The sequence below is a fragment of the Amblyraja radiata genome, chromosome 1 (genome assembly GCF_010909765.2).
Source record: "Amblyraja radiata isolate CabotCenter1 chromosome 1, sAmbRad1.1.pri, whole genome shotgun sequence".
In the NCBI taxonomy this organism is placed as follows: domain Eukaryota; kingdom Metazoa; phylum Chordata; class Chondrichthyes; order Rajiformes; family Rajidae; genus Amblyraja; species Amblyraja radiata.
This window is the reverse complement of record NC_045956.1, coordinates 119736874-119757339: the sequence shown is the minus strand read 5'-3', so window position 1 is coordinate 119757339 and position 20466 is coordinate 119736874. Positions and strand designations below refer to the sequence as shown.

Genomic DNA, 20466 nt, shown 5'->3' with positions numbered 1-20466 from the left:
CTGGTGGAGAGGTTCCACTGGTAGCTAAAGGCAGTACTGAAGGCACGACTCTCCGGCCCGGACTGGATGGACGAGTTGCCGTGGGTCATGCTGGGCATCCGGACTGCTCCCAAAGAGGACTTGGCCTCATCATCGGCGGAGCTCGTGTACGGGTCGCCACTCACGGTGCCCGGGGTGTTCGTGCCGTCGGCGCCAGGGCAGCAGGGAATGCCCTCATCCACCCTAAAGCGCCTTCGCGAGCGAGTTGGTAGGCTCGCACCCGTCCCCACGTCCCGCCATGGGACATTTCGCCCACACGTGCCATCAGCCCTCAGGGACTGCCCGTACGTCTTCCTGCGCCGTGATGCCCACCGGACGCCACTCCAGAGGCCGTACGAGTGCCCGTTCCGGGTGCTGGAACACGGGCAGTCGACTTTTGTCCTGGACATGGGGGCCGGCCGGAGGCAGTGTCGATTGACCGTTTGAAGCCGGCACACCTGGACATTGACCAGCCGGTGCTGGTTGCCCAACCTCGGCCTCGAGGGCGCCCCCCTTCACGGCTCCCTCCGCCTGTCACTCCACCTGTCCTCCCGCCGGTCCCTCGACCAGTCCCTCCACCTATGCCTCCGCAAGCCCCACGATCGGCTGACTTCCGCACGCGGGCCGGCCGGGTCGTGCACCCGCCGGTGCGTTTCGTGCCTCTGGTTCTGGGGGGGGGGGGTCCTGTGGCGGCTCCCAAGGGTCGTGCCATCATACTGTCGAACCCCTCGGCACGGGAGTGGTTCAGTCCGTAGGCAGCCCTTAGCCAGAGGGTTTAAAGGCAGGGGTTTGGGTGCCATCTTTCTCTTGTTTGGTCTTCCCTACAACCGGGAGGAACATAATAAAAGGTGCCTCTCAAAACACTGGACTTCGTGCTTCCTTTTGAGACCCACGCACTACAACATAACTTTACAACGAAGGCAAGTATCCCATGTGCGTATTTCACCAGCTTCCAGCATTGAAGAAATTCCTTCCACCAAAAATGTATCAGCAGAGAAATGTTGCTGCAGGCCTCTGATTGCCTATAGCAGCACTAAATATTTGGTCTGAAAAACAGAAACAATTGCTGGCAGAATCTAATGGGATCTAACCCTGAATGTACAATGTGGAAAGTTCATTGGCTGGCACAAAAGAACTGGACAGACAAAATCCACTGCTGAAATGTTCTTGTCACAAATGTTCCAATTAGATAATTAGGCTCTAAATCAATTTATGAATCTATGTGCTTACAGCCTTATTGTCTGGAGATTAAGCTCTGTCCCAGCTACTTTATATTGGCAGAGCTATCTTTTCATTTAAATAATTAACTTCAGTATTTAGATTCTTTTAGCATCACATTTTGTGTAAAAAAAACATCAATCTGATCACCAGGATAGGTTTTGGGCCAATGATCTGTTTTGGAAGAAAACATTAAATATTGCCCCTGTCTTAAGGGAATGCACACAGCTGGATTGCTGCTTTATTAAGGACAGCTCTCAAGATTTCTGTCGATTTTTCCACTTAGGGGAATAAAAAAAAGACATTGAGTCTGTGGACAAGTGTTAAAGGCAGATCTGAGTATTCCTCAGAATGTCACTTCATTCCGGGTGAAAAATAAAGTCAGTGATTACCCCCCACTTTGTTTCCAATGTGCATAAAACCCCCATAGGAGCAGTAAGCTATTATTTATACAAGGCGGTATATCAGTTCCACATGTCAGCAATACAGAACAAGCCGTTATAACTCATCCCTGCACAGGCTCCCACCGGCTGATAATGGAAACCAACATTTTGGAGCCAAAACCATTTAGCTGGTTTTATGCTCTGTCGCGATCAAAACCAATGGGAATGTGAGGCTGAGCGTCAGAATATCCAGCATTATTTTTACGTGCATTACTGTCGATAATTAAATAGAATTTTTTTTTTTTTTATAATTACAAAAACCATTTATACTCTACAAAATTTGTAACACAAAATAAAATATGGAATAGACACAAAATGCTGGAGTAACTCAGCGGGAGAAGCAGCATCGCTGGAGAGAAGGAATGGATGACGTTTCGGGGCGAGACCCTTCTTCAGACATTTCTTGACCTGAAACGTCACCCATTCCTTCTCTCCAGAGATGCTGCCTGGTGTTACTCCAGCATTTTGTGTCTATTTTGTGTCTATCTTCTGTGTAAACCTGCATCGGCAGTTCCTTGCTACACATTTTGGCTGCTTCACTGCAAAATCTCCTCAAAATATAGAATGTTGATCTATTTATTATGCTTTGAACACATCCCATGATCTTCGCCAAGACTCACAATCAATGGTTGGTTAATTAATTGGTTCAAGGCTTTGTTCAAACCTGATAACGTGCAATGGATAAATCAACAACAATATAAGCAAAACATCTCAGATTCCATTGGACATATTTGTACAATGTGGTAATAAATAAACAACATTTTTTTAATGTTCATATTTCTCTCCTTAACTGACAAGTTAAACTAACAGGATAAATAAAGACTAAACGAAGAAAAACGTTTTCAGCTGGTTTTCTTTCTTATAAATATCGGTTACTCTAAATGGATCAACAAATGTCAAAAATCAAGTATATATCCATTTTATTCAGCTAAACTAAACCTTTCAGTAAGCTTCAAATCCAATTATATCAATTAACTCGATGTTTTTTTGGGGGGTAATAGTGGCTACCTTCTTTATAAATCTGATAATCTAATATTCTGTGCTACTAGGCACTTACTCCAAAAAGCTGGTGATATAATCTCTGCTGCATGTAGACCAGGAGAATGGATTGGTGTTGGCAGTAATGTGAGCTGCCATGAGCTTTGCTGCTTCATGACCCTTCGTCCCACAGGAGTTTCCAATTCCATCATGGTTCATGCCGAAACTATAAAGAAAGAAATATTGTGTTAGCTTAATGTGGACAGCTATCCAACATGCCACCCTCTCATAATCAAAGCATCAAGCTCAGCAGCAAAAGGCTTTCAGACCGCTTTACGTTTTGAGATTTGACTCTGCTTGATTTCTGTGTGTTGATGTACATTTATTCTCAAAACATTTTCAATTCCCATCTGCCTTCATACTAAAGCACTCAGTTGATTTGTAGTTTTTGTTCTTCAGCAAAAGGAGAATTTAGTATATGTTCGGTGACGGACAGATGAAGTGTAAGAGGTAGCAGGAAAATGGCTCATTCCATGAACGAGGTACATCTCTTGTGATACGGATTATATATTACCACTGTATATATATCCATTGGCCTGTGCCCAATATGTGCAGATGTTTAGCAGATTGCTACCATAACATCCCAATTGAGCATCAACATTTCTTGTTAGTCTCTATTATGTATGGTAAGTGAGGGACTAAAGAATGCTAAAGTATTCCTTGATAAAATTAGTCTACGAGTGTGTTCCCTAATCCTCTCTCATCCCAATCATGTCTCAAGTCATTCTCCCATCAATGCTTGAAGGTCATGGCCAAGCAAAGTGCACATTGCATGATTTATGATTTATGGTTTCATGATTTATGCTCGCCAGCATTCAGAACATTCCCGTCGGTCCCATGCTCCCACATACTTCCCTGTCACGTACATCCTTTGCATGCCCGTCTTCACCCCTGATTTTCTGATCCCTCATCTACACCTGGGATAATTTACAGCAGCCACCTGACAACCAATACATTTTGCCACGTTGGAGGAAACAAGAACACCCAGAGACCATGCAGCACCTGGAGAAAATACAAACTCCACATGGGCGACATCGGAGGTCCAAATTTTCATTGTACCTGTACCTCACCATACTTATACATATGACAATAAACTCAACTTGACTTGAAACCAAAGTATCTGGCGTTGTATAAAAGCAATGCTAACTATTGCATTGCCCATGAGGTCTGAGTTTCAATTCCTGGCAATCTTCAGTCTCTCTAATCAAGAGTTTAAATTTTCTGGAGGCCAAGAAAACTCAACCCAAAATAATGCAAGTAATGAGAACCAACTTGTGAGAACTGCCTGACTGGATGAGCACAACAATTTTCCAACTACATGGTGAGAAGAACAATGTAATTCTCATCAGCCCCTATCATAAACGTTGTTGCTTAGTCTCTGTCTGTGACAAAGTCACTGTGAAGAACAATTAAAAATAATGTTCATGTATAATGTCAATGCAAAGAAGTCACAATACGTTTATAGCTGAGAACGAGAGTAACAATTCTCTTTATGTACTAAAACACAAATGATTTTCAATTCTGTTTATGTACAAAAACACAAATGATTTTCACTATTTCTAAGGAGATACTTTCAAGCTGGTTCCGATACAGTGAAGGAGTCAAAAGTGGTAGCTGTGTGGAATGAGCTTCCAGTGGAAGTGGTGGAGGCAGGTTCGATTTTATCATTTAAAAATAAATTGGATAGGTATATGGATGGGAAGGGAATGGAGGGTTATGGTCTGAGTGCGGGTAGATGGGACTAGGGGAAAATAATTGTTCGGCACGGACTTGTAGGGCCGAGATGGCCTGTTTCCGTGCTGTAATTGTTATATGGTGGTGATTGGGTAGATCAATGTACTACTGTGAATGTACGTTGAAATGATATGATTTTCTGCAAGATTTCACCAAGGGGAGACAAAGATGATAAAGGGGAGGTAATAAACATGGATGGGGCTAGATAACCATGACTGTTGTACGGAGAGATCTTGGGATGCAAGTCCTTGAAAAGTGGCAAAATGCTTGAAAAAACATTTCTATGATTTTCCTATCCAACAATTTGTTCAAATGCCTTTTGACTGTTGAAATTGTATCTGCCTCCATCACCTCTTTGAGCAGTTCATTCTAATCATCATCCTCAAAGTAAAAAACTTACCCCTTTCCCTCCTTTAAATTTCTCTCTTCCAATCCCAAACCTGTGCCATCTTGTACCAGATTCTCTTACCCTGGGGAAAAGACTATCTTGTCAATGCCCCTCATAATTTCTAAAATCTATATAAGTTCACCCTTCAGCCTCCTTGGGACCAGTGAGAATAAACCTAAACTATCCAATCTCCCCTTTAACTATAACCTGATTTCAAGGTAACTTTAAATGGTAAAATAAGGGAGGCGTCCTGCAATGCGATAAAGTTGACAGAAGTAAAGTGAGTTTGGAACATCAGTAAGCGTTTGTGCAAGTTTAGAAACAGGTAGCTGGCACATGAAATCCAAGACAGTAGGATATTGGAGGACATATTCATGGATGACATTTTAGAGTGTCCAGCCAGTTTTTCCTCCCTTCTCCAGGAAAATTGAAGACTCATGTAAACAGATGCTTGCAAAGGGCTGGAAAACAAACAGCAGTGACATTGTAGGTCACCACAAGATCCAGAAATGGCAATAAAATGTATTTAAATGTGGCCCATAAACATGGAATCCTAGCCAAGAACCAGAATGCAGCTGAAAGGTCAGTCATAGGCACAGCAAGTGGATGGGGAATGGTTGTAAATTCAAAATATAACTTTTGACTAAAAATAAAGAGCAAGACAGAACGATGGCAGTGGAATATTATGATGTAACATCGCCTTGCTATCCAAAGAAAAACAAGAATTTAGAAGCAGACAGGAGAAAGAAAGGGGAATGACCGAGCAGCAGAGAGGATAGCAGCAGATGACCAAAGGGAGAAAAGTGAACTCCATGCTACATATGCACTATATAGTGGCCATCTTTACCTTCCCAGATGAGGTTGTTCCCTTTGTATTTTCCTCACACCCCATTTCTACTTCCTTCATTATTCCTTATAAAATTCTACGTGGTCGTTTTTCTTTTAGTTCTGATACCCTGAATCTTAAATACATCCAAAAACTGGAAACTCTCTCAAAATATACAGTCCGACTTTACTGTTTTTATTCCCCAGTCTTCATTTACCCTGCGTTGACTAATATCTCTCCTTTGAAAATATCCTGCAAAAGTTGTTAATTTATAGCCATGGCTATCTCAACAAACACCAAAGTTCTGAACTATAAATTCATCAAGCCTTTAAAAACATGCGTCTCCAAGCTGAAAACCATATAACCAATGCTCTGGAAAATAAAAGTTAATTCATCTGGGGAAGGGAGGAAAAACTGGCAGGACACTCGATAATGCCTCCTCTTGGTGACTCAGTCTAGGAGTGGCAAAATCGGAGTGAGGAAACTGCGTGATGGCTGTAACCTTTTCCATTTTGTTTAAGAGCAGTCCATCCTGCTGAGTCAATAAGGAATATAAGGACATCTGTAGGCTGAGCAAAATTGTCTTCAGACAATGGAGCATATCGTGGGAAGTATAGAAATAAATGAATCAGAATGCATCAAATTGTCCCCATGTTCCAAGATATGCCAAAGCAAGTAACTGGGACTATATCATGTGCATGTGAAAATATGTGTGTGTGTGTGTGTGTGTGTGTGTGTGTGTGTGTGTGTGTGTGTGTGTGTGTGTGTGTGTGTGTGTGTGTGTGTGTGTGTGTGTGTGTGTGTGTGTACGTGTGTGTGTGTGTGTGTACGTGTGTGTGTGTGTATGTGTATATATATATGTGTGTGTGTGTGTGTGTGTGTGTGTGTGAGCATGCACTTCTTTTGATAATAGAAGCCTTTTTAAAGTTGAGAGGTTTGGAAATGAAATAGATAAGAGGCAACTTAGTTTTAAAAGGAGCACTGGCTGTCCTGTATCATACTGCCAAACAAACCCTGTTTTCCTAATGATTTTCCTGATGCAAACACAAAACCTAAAAAGGGTGAGTTCCATCCAGGAAAAACTTGGTCAAGATTTTAAAGATAATGGTGCATCCCATTTTCTCGCAGTTGTCCTCAAAAATAAGTTGAAACTTACTGAGTGAAATTTCCAAAACCACTGGAGGGGACGGACTCCTTCAGAGTTAGCCACAAGTCCCGATAGTATCCATAACTAATGACAAATGCTGCTGTCAACAAACCCTGCTGACAAGAAACCTTCCTGGTGCAACCTTGCAGCAGCAGCAGCTAGCAGTCTTTGCTAGCCTTTGACAGCTGGCTTAATTCAGGGACACAGCTTAAGCCAGCTGTCTGAAGACTGACTTTTAACTGCTGCATGACACTGTAGAAGGTGGGAAAGGAGGAAGAAGTGGTCAGCAAGAGAATGAATGGAAGAGTATGGTTGTCAACAGACCCATTTTGGATGAGATGTCCTAGATTTAAATATGAAATTGACTGCCCACAATAACATCAACATGAAATGTGATTTTTTTGGGATCATCCTTGGCATGATTTCCTTGCTTTTAATGAAAGTCTCGGACTCTGTGTTCACATCCATATTATATACACCAGTCTCATTAAAGCAGCTCTTAATACTTGAATATCTGGACGTGCTAAATTTCTCTAAGTGTTCGGAAGAGGTATTGCGCAATGATTACTTCAGACAGATAGTCCACAATCAGTGCCAAGGATAAACTGGATAGGATGGGTGCATTTATTTAATTCTTCATATTTAATGCTAATGGGTTCCTTGTTGGCTTTTCGTGTGTATCTTGGCAAAAAAAAAGAAAACTTTCCAGCGTAAATCATGTCAATCCTCATCACAAGTAGGTGTTGGGTCCGAGAGGTTGCCTGTGATTGGGGGAGGGAGGAATGCAGTGGGGACGAGAAGCCAGAAGAGTTTTGTGGAGAGGAAGAATTGGTGCTTCAATTAAGGGAGAAGATTAGGGTCCGATGCTTGCTTTAGGATGCCAGTCAGTTGAGGTGGCATTAGCATACATGTGATATAGCTGGAGCAGCTGTGAAGGCCTTATGGAAACATGGATGAGATTTTCAAGGTCTGTTATCAGATGTTTTGCATTCTTATGGGTGCACTGAATCGGATGCACAATAACATAAAGGGAATTTACAGATTTTTGTAGAAATCAGGATGTCCTTAATTCTCTTAAGGGCGGCACGATGGCGCAGCGGTAGAGTTGATGCCTTACAGCGCTTGCAGCGTCGGAGACCCAGGTTCGATCCTGACTACTCGAGCCATAGAGCTATGCAGCACACCATGCCCATGCTAATTCTTTTGTTCATCTACACCAATCCCATTTACCCTTATTCCTCTACACCTTACCTATGTAAGTGTCTGCATAAATATCTCTCAAACAGTGATTGTATTTGGCTCCACCACGTCCTATAGCCGAGAGATAGAGATATCAACTACATTCTGCATTAAAAAAAATTCCTCTCAGATCCTCTTTCCTCTCATCTTAAATCTAAACTCTCTTTTTTTTATACCACTAATATGGGAAAAAGATTCTGACTATGCCAATCTATGCCTCTCAGTCTTATATACCAGTATCAGGTCACCATTCAGCCTTTTTTTCCTTTCACAGAAAATCAAATCTTTCATAATTAAAAGCCTCTCAATCCAGGCTGCATCCTCGTGAATTTCCTCTGCATTCTCTGTACCCTAACTATATCCCGCCTACAGTGCGGAGATCAAAACTAAATGCAAATGCCATCTAATCGGTGATCAGGGAACTACAGTATGAACCCCAGGGTGCCTCTGATAATGAACATATTGCATAGCATACTACCATTTGCTGTATATGCCTTATTCCTATTTGACCTCTCAAAATGCATCACTTAATACTTGAACACTTCTTCAGTTCCGATCCAAAATATCACTTCTCCATGTTTTCCAGAGATGCTGCCTGAGCAGCCGAGTTACTCCAGCACAATGTGTCTTTCTTTGTAAACCAACTTATGCAGTTCCTTGTATCACCACAAACATTTCTATCATTCACAAACTTCTGAATTATGCCTCCAGCATTCATAGAGCAATTGTGTCATAGAGCTACTCTGCACGGAAACATGCCATTTGGCCATCTTATCCATGGTATTTTTCTGAAGGCCTTTAATAAGGTGCTGCTCGTGAGCCTGCGAAACAAGATTGGAGTTGATGACATGAGAGGCAAGGTAGTAGCATGGATAGAAGATTGGCTGAAGGGCAGCAGGCAACGAGTGGGAATAAATGAGGCCTTTTCTGGTTGGCTGCTGGTGACTAGTGGTGTTCCGCAGGGGTCAGTATTGGTTTCCCTACTTTTCACATTATCTGTTACTGATCTGGATGATAGGATGATAGGATTGACGGTTTTGTGAACAGGTTTGCGGATGATAGGTGGAGGGGGTAGGTAGTGTTGAGGAAGCAGGGAGTCTGGACAGGATTTGGACAGGTTCGAAGAGTGGGCAAAGAAGTGGCAAATGGAATACAGCATAGCAAAGTGTACGGTCATGCATTTGGTAGAAGGAATAAAGGCATAGGCTATGAGAGTGCAATGCTGGCATTCATTTTGAGAGCTCTAGAATATAAAAATCAAGGTTGTAATGCTGAGGCCTTATAAGGCATTGATCAAACCACATTTAGAATATTGTGCACTGTTTTGGACCCTGAGGAAGAATGTGTTGACGTTGGAGAGGGTCCAAAGGGATTTTACGAGAATGATCCTGGGGATGATTGGGTTAATGTATGAGGAGCATTTGATGACTCTGGGTTTAAACTCACTGAAGTTTAGAAGGATGAGGGGAGATCTCATTGAAACCTATTGAATGATGAAAGGCCTACATACAGTGGGTGTAGATAGGATGCTTCCAGTAGTGGAGAATCTAGGACCAGAGAGCACGATCTCAGAATAAAAGTGCGTACATTTAAGATGGAGATGAGGAGGAATTTCTTTAGCCAGAGGGTGGTAAATCTGTGGAATTCATGAGAATTCAACTACAAACAGCTATGGAGGCCAAGTCATTGGGGATTTTTAAACGGAGATTGATAGGTAAGGGCACCAATGGTTATGGGGAGAAGACAAGAGAATGGGGTATAAAGGAAAAAATAGATCAGTCATAATTGAATAGTAGCGCATACTTGATGAGCTGAATCTGTCTTCACTAAGGATCTGTCGTCACTAAGGAAGACACAAACAATCTCCCAGATGTACTGGAGGGCAGAGGATCTAAGGGGGTAGAGGAATTGAAAGACATTTTTCATTAGGCGAGAAATAGTATTGGGAAGGCTAATAGGACTGAAGGATGATAAATCCCAGGCTCCTCAGGGAAGAGGCCCTAGAAATAGTGGACGCATAGGTGATCATTTTCCAATGTTCAATAGATTCAGGATCAGTTCCTGTGAATTGGAGGATAGCTAATGTTATCCCACTTTTCAAGAAAGGAGCAAGAGAGAAAACGGGGAATTACAGACAAGTTAGCCTGACTTCGGTGGTGGGAAAGATGCTGGCGTCAATTATTAAAGAGGTAATAATGGGACATTTGGATAGCAGTAAATGGATCAGTCCAAGTCAACATGGATTTATGCTTGACTAATCTTCTGGAATTTTTTGAGGATGTGACAAGTAAAATGAATGAAGGGGAGCCAGTGGATGTAGTGTATCTAGACTTTCAGAAAGCCTTTGAAAAAGTCCTGCACGGGAGACTGGTGACTAAAATTAGAGCACATGGTATTGGGGGTAGGGTGTAGACATGGATAGAAAATTGGTTGGCAGACCGGAAGCAAAGAGTAGGAGTGAACGGATCCTTTTCAGAATGGCAGGCAGTGGCGAGTGGAGTGCCGCAAGGCTCGGTGTTGAGGCCTCAACTGTTTACCATATATATTAATGATTTGGAAGAGGGAATTAGGTGCAACACTAGCAAGTTTGCGGTTGACACAAAGCTGGGTGGCAGTGTGAACTGTGAAGAGGATGTTAGGAGGTTGCAGGGTGACCTGGACAGGTTGAGTGAGTGGGCAGATGCGTGGCAGATGCAGTATGATATAGATAAATGTGAGGTTATCCACTTTGGCGGCAAAAACAAGGGGGCAGATTATTATCTCAATGGGGTTAGGTTAGGTAAGGGGGAGGTGCAGCGAGACCTGGGCGTCCTTGTACACCGGTCACTGAAAGTTGGCTTACAGGTGCAGCAGGCAGTGAAGAAAGCAAAAACAAGAGGATTTCAGTATAGGAATAAAGAGGTTCTTCTGCAGTTGTATAGGGCTCTGGTGAGACCACATCTGGAGTATTGTGTACAATTTTGGTCTCCTAATTTGAGGAAGGACATCCTTGTGATTGAGGCAGTGCAGCGTAGGTTCACAAGATTGATCCCTGGGATGGCGGGACTGTCATATGAGGAAAGATTGAAAAGACTAGGCTTGTATTCACTGGAGTTTAGAGGGATGAAGGGTTATCTTATAGAAACATATAAAAGTATAAAAGGACTGGACAAGCTAGATGCAGGAAAAATGTTCCCAATGTTGGGCAAGTCCAGAACCAGGGGCCACAGTCTTAGAATAAAGGGGAGGCCATTTAAGACTGAGGTGAGAAAAAACTTTTTCACCCAGAGAGTTGTGAATTTATGGCATTCCCTGCCACAGAGGGCAGTGGAGGCCAAGTCACTGGATGGATTTAAGAGAGAGTTAGATAGAGCTCTAGGGGCTAGTGGAGCCAAGGGATATGGGGAGAAGGCAGGCACGGTTTATTGATAGGGGACGATCAGCCATGATCACAATGAATGGCGGTGCTGGCTCGAAGGGCCGAATGGCCTCCTCCTGCACCTATTTTCTATGTTTCTATGTTTCTTTACAATATATTTCAAAAACAGAATCCCAGCACTGATCCTTGTATTACACCATTAGTCACAGGCTTCCAATCACAAATGCATATTTCCACCTCTACCCTCTGCCTCCTATCGCCAAGCCAATTTTGAATCCAATTCGCCAGCTCATCTTGGATCCCATGTGCCTTAAATGTCTGGACCAGTCTATCATAGCAGACCTTGTTGAGTGCCATACTAAAGTCTATACAGACAAGGTCATAGAAACATAGAAAATAGGTGCAGGAGTAGGCCATTCGGCTCTTCGAGCCTGCACCGCCATTCAATATGATCATGGCTGATCATCCAACTCAGTATCCCGTACCTGCCTTCTCTCCATACCCCATGATCCCTTTAGCCACAAGGGCCACATCTAACTCCCTCTTAAATATAGGTCTACTGCCAGACTTCATTAATCTTACCTCATCAAAAAAAAATCAAATTGTGGCTGATGGTGATGAAAAAAAAATAAATGGACAGAATAGGCAGGAGAATGGCAGCTAGCAAGGAAGGACTGTTGCTTTGTATTGCACTTATTTTAATGCAAGAGGCTTGATGGGTAAGACACATGAACTTAGGACATGGATAGGTCCGTGCGACTGGGGAGTTGTAGTCATTAAACCTGGTTACGAGAAGGACAACACTGCCAGCTTAAAGTTGCAGGGTCCGGATGCTTCATGAGAGATTGAGGTGGGGGTATAAGAGGAGGGGGTGTTGCTTTCTTGATTAAAGAGGATGTCACAGCAGTCGCCAGAGATGATATTGCTGATGGTTCGGCAATTAAGTGTATATGGGTGGAGCTGCGAAATAAGAAAGGGATGATCACGTTGTTGGGAGTGTACTACAGGCCCCCAAATAGTCCACAGGAATTAGAAGAGCAAATATGCCATGCGATTGCAGGCAGCTACAATACTATTAAGGTTGTCGTAGCAGGGGATTTTAAATTGCTCAATATTAACTGGAACTGTCAAACTAGAAAAGGTTTAGATGGGGCATAATTTGTCAAATGTGTTCAGGAAGGTTTCGACAGGCAATATGCAGAGGCCCTACACAGGAGAGGTCAATGCTTAATCTAGTCTTTGGAAATTGGGAAGGGTAAATGGATGAGCCTTGGATTGTGGATGAGCCTTGTGGGACCAGCAAACACCATTCTATTAGATTTAGGATAGTTATGAATAAGCACAGGGCTGGCCAACAAGTTAAAATTCTACAAGGCCAACTTTGAAGGTATTAGACAGGAACTTGCTCAAGTTGATTGAAGCAGGTTGTTTGAATAAAAGGAAAAGTCCAGAAAGTGGGATGTTTTTAAAAGTGTGCTGACAAGAGTTCAGAGCATGCATGTTCCTGTTAGAGTGAAGTGCAAGGCATGTGAGCACAAGGAAGCTTGGATGATGAGAGAAAGTGAGGCTCTGGTCAAGAATAAGAAAGCAACATGGGACAGATATGGGCAGGTGTTGGATCAAGTGTATCCCTGGAGGAGTTTCGGGAACAGAGGAGCACTAAAGAAGGAATTCAGGAGGGCAAAAAGGGGGCAGGCAATAACACTGGCAGATAATATTAAGTGTAAGGACCAAGAGATTGTCAAGAGTCAAGAGTGTTTTATTGTCATATGTCCCAGAGAGAACAATGAAATTCTTACTTACTGCTGAACAACAGAATATGTAATCATAATAAATAATATAACAAAAACTCAGAAAAGATAGAACAAACAATAACAGTGCAATAATAATTATAATAATAGTCTATTGTAGTTCAAAGCTTATGACGTTGTAGTGTTTAATAGCCTGATGGCTGTCGGGAAGAAGCTGTTCCTCTGTTTATAACTACACTAAGGAAAAATGGGTAACCAAAGATAGAATGGGCCCCTCAGAAATCATAGCAGTCAACTCTATGTGGAGGAGATGGGCAACGTCCTCAATGAGTATTTCTCCTCTGTTTTTACCATGACGAAAGACACGAGGATCAGGGAACTTGCGGCAATCAATGGAAGTGTCTTAGGGCAGTCAGTATTATGGTCGAGGAGATGATGAAGATCCTATATGAATGAAGATAGACAAATTTCCCGGACATGATCAGATATATCTGAGGATACTATTGGAAGCTACAGAAGAAAGTTACAGTCACCCTGGCTGAGATTTACGAACCATTATTAAATGCGGATGAGGTGCCAGTAGACTGGAGGGTGGCAAATGTTGCGCCTATATTTATGAAGGGCAGCAATGAAAAGCCTGGGAAACGATGGGGCAGTGAATCTAAAGTCAGTGGTTAGGAAGTTACTAGAGAGTATTCTGAGGGATACGATATATATGCATGGAGGTAGACAAAGGCTGATTAGGGATAGTCTGCACAGTTTTTTACATGGGAGATAGTGTCTTACAAATCTGATTGCATTTTTTGAAGATGTAACCAAAAACATTGATGCGGGCAGCGCTGTAGGCATTATAGATGTCAGCAAGACATTTGACAAGATTCCGCTTGGTAGATTGCTCTGGTTGTTAAAATTGCATGGGATCCAAGGAGAGATAGCCGACAGGATAGAACATTAGTTTCAATAGGCAATAGATAATAGACAATAGGTGCAGGAGTAGGCCATTCGGCCCTTTGAACCAGCACCGCCATTCACTGCGATCATAGCTGATCATCTACATTCAGTACCCCGTTCCTGCCTTCTCCCCATATCCCCTGACTCTGCTATCTTTAAGAGCTCTATCTAACTCTCTCTTGAAAGCATTCAGAGAATTGGCCTCCACTGCCTTCTGAGGCAGAGAATTTCATGGAAGGAAGCAGAGGGTGATGGTGGAAGATTGTTTTTCAGACTGGAGGCCTGCGACTAGTCGTGTGCCTCAGGGTTGGATGCTGGGCACATTGCTGTTTGTCATCTAGAAAGATCAATGATTTAGATGATGTACGAGCATGATTAATAAGTTTGCAGATGACACCAAAGTGACTGGTATTGTAGTTAGTGAACATGATTGTCAAACATTTCAGCAAGACTTTGATCAGTTGGGCTGGTGGACTGAGGAATGGTCAATGTATCGCCTGGATCGCCTCGGCGCAGAGGGAGAATAAGAATGGATGAGACAAAGACTTATGACTTTTTCCTTCCATCACAGTGAGGAGGTGTCTGGAGAACTCACTGTGTTGGATGTTAATTTGTGTTTATTGTGTGTTTTTGTCATTTTTACTATATGTAGGACTGCAAGGCAACAACATTTCATTCAGACCGCAAGGTCTGAATGACAATAAAGGCTACTTTTGACTTTGATGTAGTTGAATACAGAATGTTACCTCTGCAACACTCATACAGAGGTTCTGCAATTTGGGAACTCTAACCGGGACTGAACCTACACAGTGAATGGCAGGGCTCTGGGGAGTGTTGTGGAGCAGAGGGATCTCAGAGTGCAGGTATATAGTTCCTAGACAGTGGTGTCACAGGTAGATAGGGTTGTCCAAAATGGCTTTCGGAACATTGGCGTTCATCAGTCAGAGCATTGAGTATAGTCAAGTCAAGTCACATTTATTTATATAGCACATTTAAAAAACAACTCTCGTTGACCAAAGTGCTTTACATTTGTTATAGGAATAGTATACACAAGCAAGCTACATACATATATACAAATAGCCCTCGCTCAGAGGACGTCAGGAAAGGCTTGGGAGAACAGATACGTTTTTAGTCTAGACTTAAAGGAGTCGATAGAGGGGGCAGTTCTGATGGGAAGAGGGATACTGTTCCACAGACTAGGAGTTGCAACCGCAAAGACGCAGTCGCCCCTGAGCTTATGCCTAGACCGCGGGATATTCAGCAACCCCAAGTCGACCGATCTGAGGGACCTGGAGGTGGTGTAGTGGGTGAGAAGACTTTTAATGTAGGTGGGTGCAAGCCCATTGAGGGATTTGTAGATGTTGTAGAGTATAGATGTTGTGAGCTTAAGTTACAGTTGTACAAGACATTGGTGTGGCCACATTTAGAGTATTGTGTTCAGTTTTAGTCACCCTGATATAGGAAAGATGTCGTTAACCTGGACACGACGCAGAGCTTTAGAGGATGTTGCCAGGACTCAAGGGCTTGAACTCTAAAGGTTGAGCAGTCTAGGACTTTATTCCTTGGAGTGCAGGAGGATGAGGGGTGATCTGAGAGAGGTGGATAAGATAATAGGTTTAGATTGGCTAAGTCCATAGTCTTTTAACCAGTGTAGGGGAATCGAGAATCAGAGGACATAGGTAGGGTTGCCAACTTTCTCACTCCCAAATAAGGAACAAAAGGTCAAAATAAGGGCCACATTCCCGACAGGAATTTGTTGACCGACTCGGCCGTGGCTGGGTGAATGATAAGTTGGTCCGGGTGCTAGACGGCACACAAAGTCCAGCCTGAGGACTAGCTGAGGAGTTTTGGCCCGGGCGATGGACTTTGTGGCTAATACGGGACAGTTGGCGATCCTAGACATAGGTTTAAGATTTAAGAGGAAAGATTTAATCAGAACCAGAGGCACAACATTATTTTGTACACAAAACGTGGAAGATATATGGAACGAGCTGCCAGAGGAGGTATTTGAGACAGTTAGTATCACAAAGTTTAAAAAACATTTAGACAGGTAATTGGACAGAATACAGTAGGTTTAGAAGGATAAGGGCAAACAGAGGCAGATGGGACTAGTGTAGATGGTGCATGTCGACTGACGTGGGCAAGTTGGGTGGAAGGCTGTTTCCATGCTGTATGACTATAACTGAGGCAGGATTTCCCCTCCTCCCCACATAGCCATGTTGACTATTTCTCATCTGACCTGCCTTTCCAAGTGTACATTTGTTTTATCCTTAAGATTTTCTCCAACAATTTCCCTACAAGTCAGAAGAAGGGTCTCGACCCAAAACGTCACCCATTCCTTCTCTCCAGAGATGTTGCCTGTCCCACTGAGTTACTCCAGCGTTTTTTGTCTATCTTCCCTACAAGTTACGTCAGGCTCACTGCCTGTAGTTGCCCGACTTATCTTTGCTGCTCTTCTAAAATAAAGGAACAGTCTACTGGCACCTACGGTTAATATAAATACAGAATTTTCAGTCAGGGCCACAGCTGTGGCCTCCCTCTTTTCCCCAAAGCAACCTACGATATCCGAGCCTGGAGATTTATCATCCCTTATGACTCCCATGACATCTAACGCCTCCTTGTTTTTGTTGACCTGCAGCACATTATCCATGAACGCCTCTCTGAATTCTTCTACATCCTTCTGTTTGGTGAATACAGATGAGAGGTATTCACTTAGGACCTCACCCACATCCCCTGTCTTCACACATGGATTACTCCTTAGATCCTAAATGAGTCTCAATCTTTCCACTGTTATTTTGTTTTCCCTGTCGCAGATACACTAAGAGCAGGTCTTGGAATTCTCCTTAAACTTACTTCCCAAAGATATTTCAAAGCCCTATTTTGAATTTATTATAACTCTATATTTCTCAAGAAAGTCCCTTGATCCCAGTTGCCTATATCTGCCTTGTACATTCTTTCTTCCCTGATCAAACCTTCAATATTATTTGTCATCCATCAATTTCATTTGTCATCCAAATTTAATAATGGTTCCAATAAAAGGTGCAGAGCTAGCCACCTTTTTTATTTTGTGTACACACGTGAAATCATTTGGATGATGAAGTTGGCAATGTAACAAGGTAGTGTTGCAGCAGAGTAAGACTTGCATTCCTGTTGCTGTTCCTCTAACTAAGGAATTTCAAGTTTGATTGAATCAAAACATAGCACAGTACAGAACGGGTCCTTTTGGTTAACGGAATATGTTCTGCAAATTTAATCATCAGTGGTGGGAAAGTAAATGGTGAAGACTTATTACTGTTCCACATGAATCAATTTTATTGAATGATTCATGCCAGTGCAATTCTTACTGATCAGGTGCGGCGATTGCAACAGTCAACTTTAATAGTGCACTTTGCGGGCAAAGCCAAATGGAAAAGGGATGAGGAAAGTAATGAGTGGGTTGTGGCAAAACTAAATGAAGCATTAACATTATAAAAACATTTCAGACAGCTCGCAATATTTGCAGCTACTGTACTGCAGAAAAGAGGCACAAAAGGGGGAAATATCATTTCTTTGACATTTGTAGTTAGGATTCATAAACTAATATCACTTCAAGTTACTAAAAGCTGCATTTCTGTGAACTTGGCAGAGTTATACAAAGAATTCATTTTAAAATTGGGAATAGGGATTACTTTTAATTCACTCACTTGTGACCAATCTCATGTGCAATTGTGAATGCTGAACCTAAGCCAATATCTTCATTGATGCTGCAGCTCCGCTCAGGCTCACACATTCCAGCCACTGAGGCCAAGCCTAAATAAACAGAGGGAGACACAAAGGGTCAAGCCAAGGTGTTTCAGTCTTAAATACTCTTGTTATAGTGGTTTAGGTTCTTTTTTTTTTAATACACATCTATATAACCTACATACACGGAAGGAATAATTGGCACAAGGTTAAGTTTATAGTCATTTGCAAATTTACTGGAGGGAATTGCACTTTACAGGCCAGACATTAATTTTTTCTGAGCTGCAGCCAGCGCTGGAAAATGTCTAGACTAGGGGTTAGATTTATAAATTTACTTCTGGTAACATGGGACCACCTGAAATTTGAGCCTGAAGAGGGAACTAAAATCAACATTTCTATTATTTTTCTATTCTTACCTAGCAAAAAGTTAAATGTAGTTTTTGTATAGCAAGTTTTTTTTTTGGATTAGTAATTTGTTTATATTGCAACGAACTGTTGAATAGGTAAGTGTTATCTTAACACATCTGAATTTCTGTTTTATACATAGAGGAAAATGGCTCATATGTAATTCAGAATTGCAGTTCAGAAGAATTTCTGGCTCATATTTTAACTAATGAATTAGAGACATGAAAATATCTAAGTCCTGACCAAAAGAGATTCATATATTTTAAACCACATATAACTTGCAATATGGCATTTAAGTATCTTGGAAGGAGGAATTTTTAAAAATGTTGACCAAGTACAGAAGTAGAAAGAAATAGTCAACAGTTTTTGATTACATGTGGATAATTTATACCATTGGTAAAAATAACGTCTTATGTGTTGTAATTATTTTCAAATGACATGCAATTAGTTTGCGCTGTAACAAACTGCAGTAGTCAAGAACCGACATTGCAACAAGTAGTAATTTAATGATATTCTCGCCTGGCGAGTAAAAATTATTTTCAATTATATCAATGGAAATCAAGTAGTTTGTGCCTATAATGTGATTCCCCCCCACCCCACCCCACCCCACTAAGTTGGTGTGCTTCAGTTTACATGTTTGCATCACATAATGTGTCAGCTTGCTCGATAATAGGTATCATTAAGATGTCACTCAATTATGATAGTCTTTTGAACATGATATGTCAAGGATGGGAGGATACAACAGTTATTACCATGAACACATATATTTGAAAAGAGTGTATGGTACAAGGTTATTGTGTTTATATTAGCACAATGCACCAACTTGAAAAAAACATAACAGGTTGTACTTTCTGTTACAGAAATCTATTGTAACGAAGGAAAACGATACCTCATCTACTTTAAGTGCTTTGCAAACCTAAAAGATCACATAAAATACTCCTAAATAAATTGTTTTATCTTTGCAGTTTAACAAAAAAACTGGCATCAAAATTAAAAGAAATTCAATAGATCAATAAGACTAATGGGAAACAATTTCCAAACATTCATTAGTTTCAGCAGTAAAATCTTACCCAGGGTTCCACAAGGTTTATTTTTATACGTGCAGATGTCATACCTACAGGGAAGAAATTGTGAAGAATTCAGTAGCATATAAAATATTATTTTGTTTTGTATAGTTATTCCATTAATGTAGCATAGTTAACATTAGCAGATGATGATCGGTGAAATTATATGTTGCCAGCTAGCATTGGTGTTTTCAGCACTGCAGTGTAAATAATGTCAACAGCACGCTTACAGGATCTGGCTTCAGGCCAACGGGATATCTGCCAGTTTAAAAAAAGCTAAACGTGATCTTTTTAGTTATAACCCTCTGTGAAAAGAGGTGAAGAGATGCAGCATGTCCGGAGACACAGCCAGAGTAAATGGTTGGATCTGGTTTTCTTAAATAATAAGATGGATGATGAGCTTCCAAGATGGTCAAATTAATTCATATTTCCTAAAAGTAGTTTAAATGGCTGAGTAAAAGAATATCACATTTATTAAAATGATAGAATACTTCCCTAATCTGGTTTTATTCATTCCATGTCAGCAAAAATCTCTTCAAATCGAAAATATAATTCCTTGTGTATAGTGCTGTAAATGTAACATATGTCATCCCTTTAACATACTGAGTGTCAATAATGCTTGATGTTTGGTTGTTGACTTTATTGCTCTCTTTATGTATCCCATAAAAGTAACACCTAAAGTTATCAGTCCTTTCCTAGGAGTGGTAACATAATCTGTACACTCACGATAATCACAAAGCATTATTTAATTTATAAACAAGACTATTTGTAATTTGAAAAGATTAATACAGTGAGAGTTAGAACATGTGGTGCATTTCGTGGCTACTCTTAGGCTTATCAAGATCCTGCTCAAAAATGTCATATCAGTCAGTATACAGTGTAACTTGCAAGCTTCACGAAGAAAGATTAATCTTTCAGGTGCGTCAGGGAAATCACCAGTACCATGGCACTTGGGATCATGTGCCTACGTGAGGGAAGGAGTGATAGTTAGTTGTCTAGGTAGACAAAAGTGCTGGAGAAACTTAGCGGGTGCAGCAGCATCCATGGAGCGAAGGAAATAGGCAACGTTTCGGGCCGAAACCCTTCTTCAGACTGTCTACCTTCGAATTTCCAGCATCTGCAGTTCCTTCTTAAACAAATAGTTAGTTACCTAATCGCGTATTGTC

At 41.6% G+C, this 20466-nt stretch overlaps 1 protein-coding gene across 1 annotated transcript in view; it reads right to left on the bottom strand.

Moving 5' to 3' along the window:
• Nucleotides 1–20466, bottom strand: part of adamts6 (ADAM metallopeptidase with thrombospondin type 1 motif 6) — a 258203-nt gene that overhangs the window by 112629 nt on the left and 125108 nt on the right. The window contains exons 8-10 of the mRNA XM_033029876.1: nt 19307–19350; nt 17795–17900; nt 2737–2883 (exon numbers count right to left, since the gene is read on the bottom strand). Coding sequence (XP_032885767.1) covers nt 2737–2883; nt 17795–17900; nt 19307–19350 — 297 coding nt within the window. The remainder of the gene's footprint in view (nt 1–2736; nt 2884–17794; nt 17901–19306; nt 19351–20466) is intronic.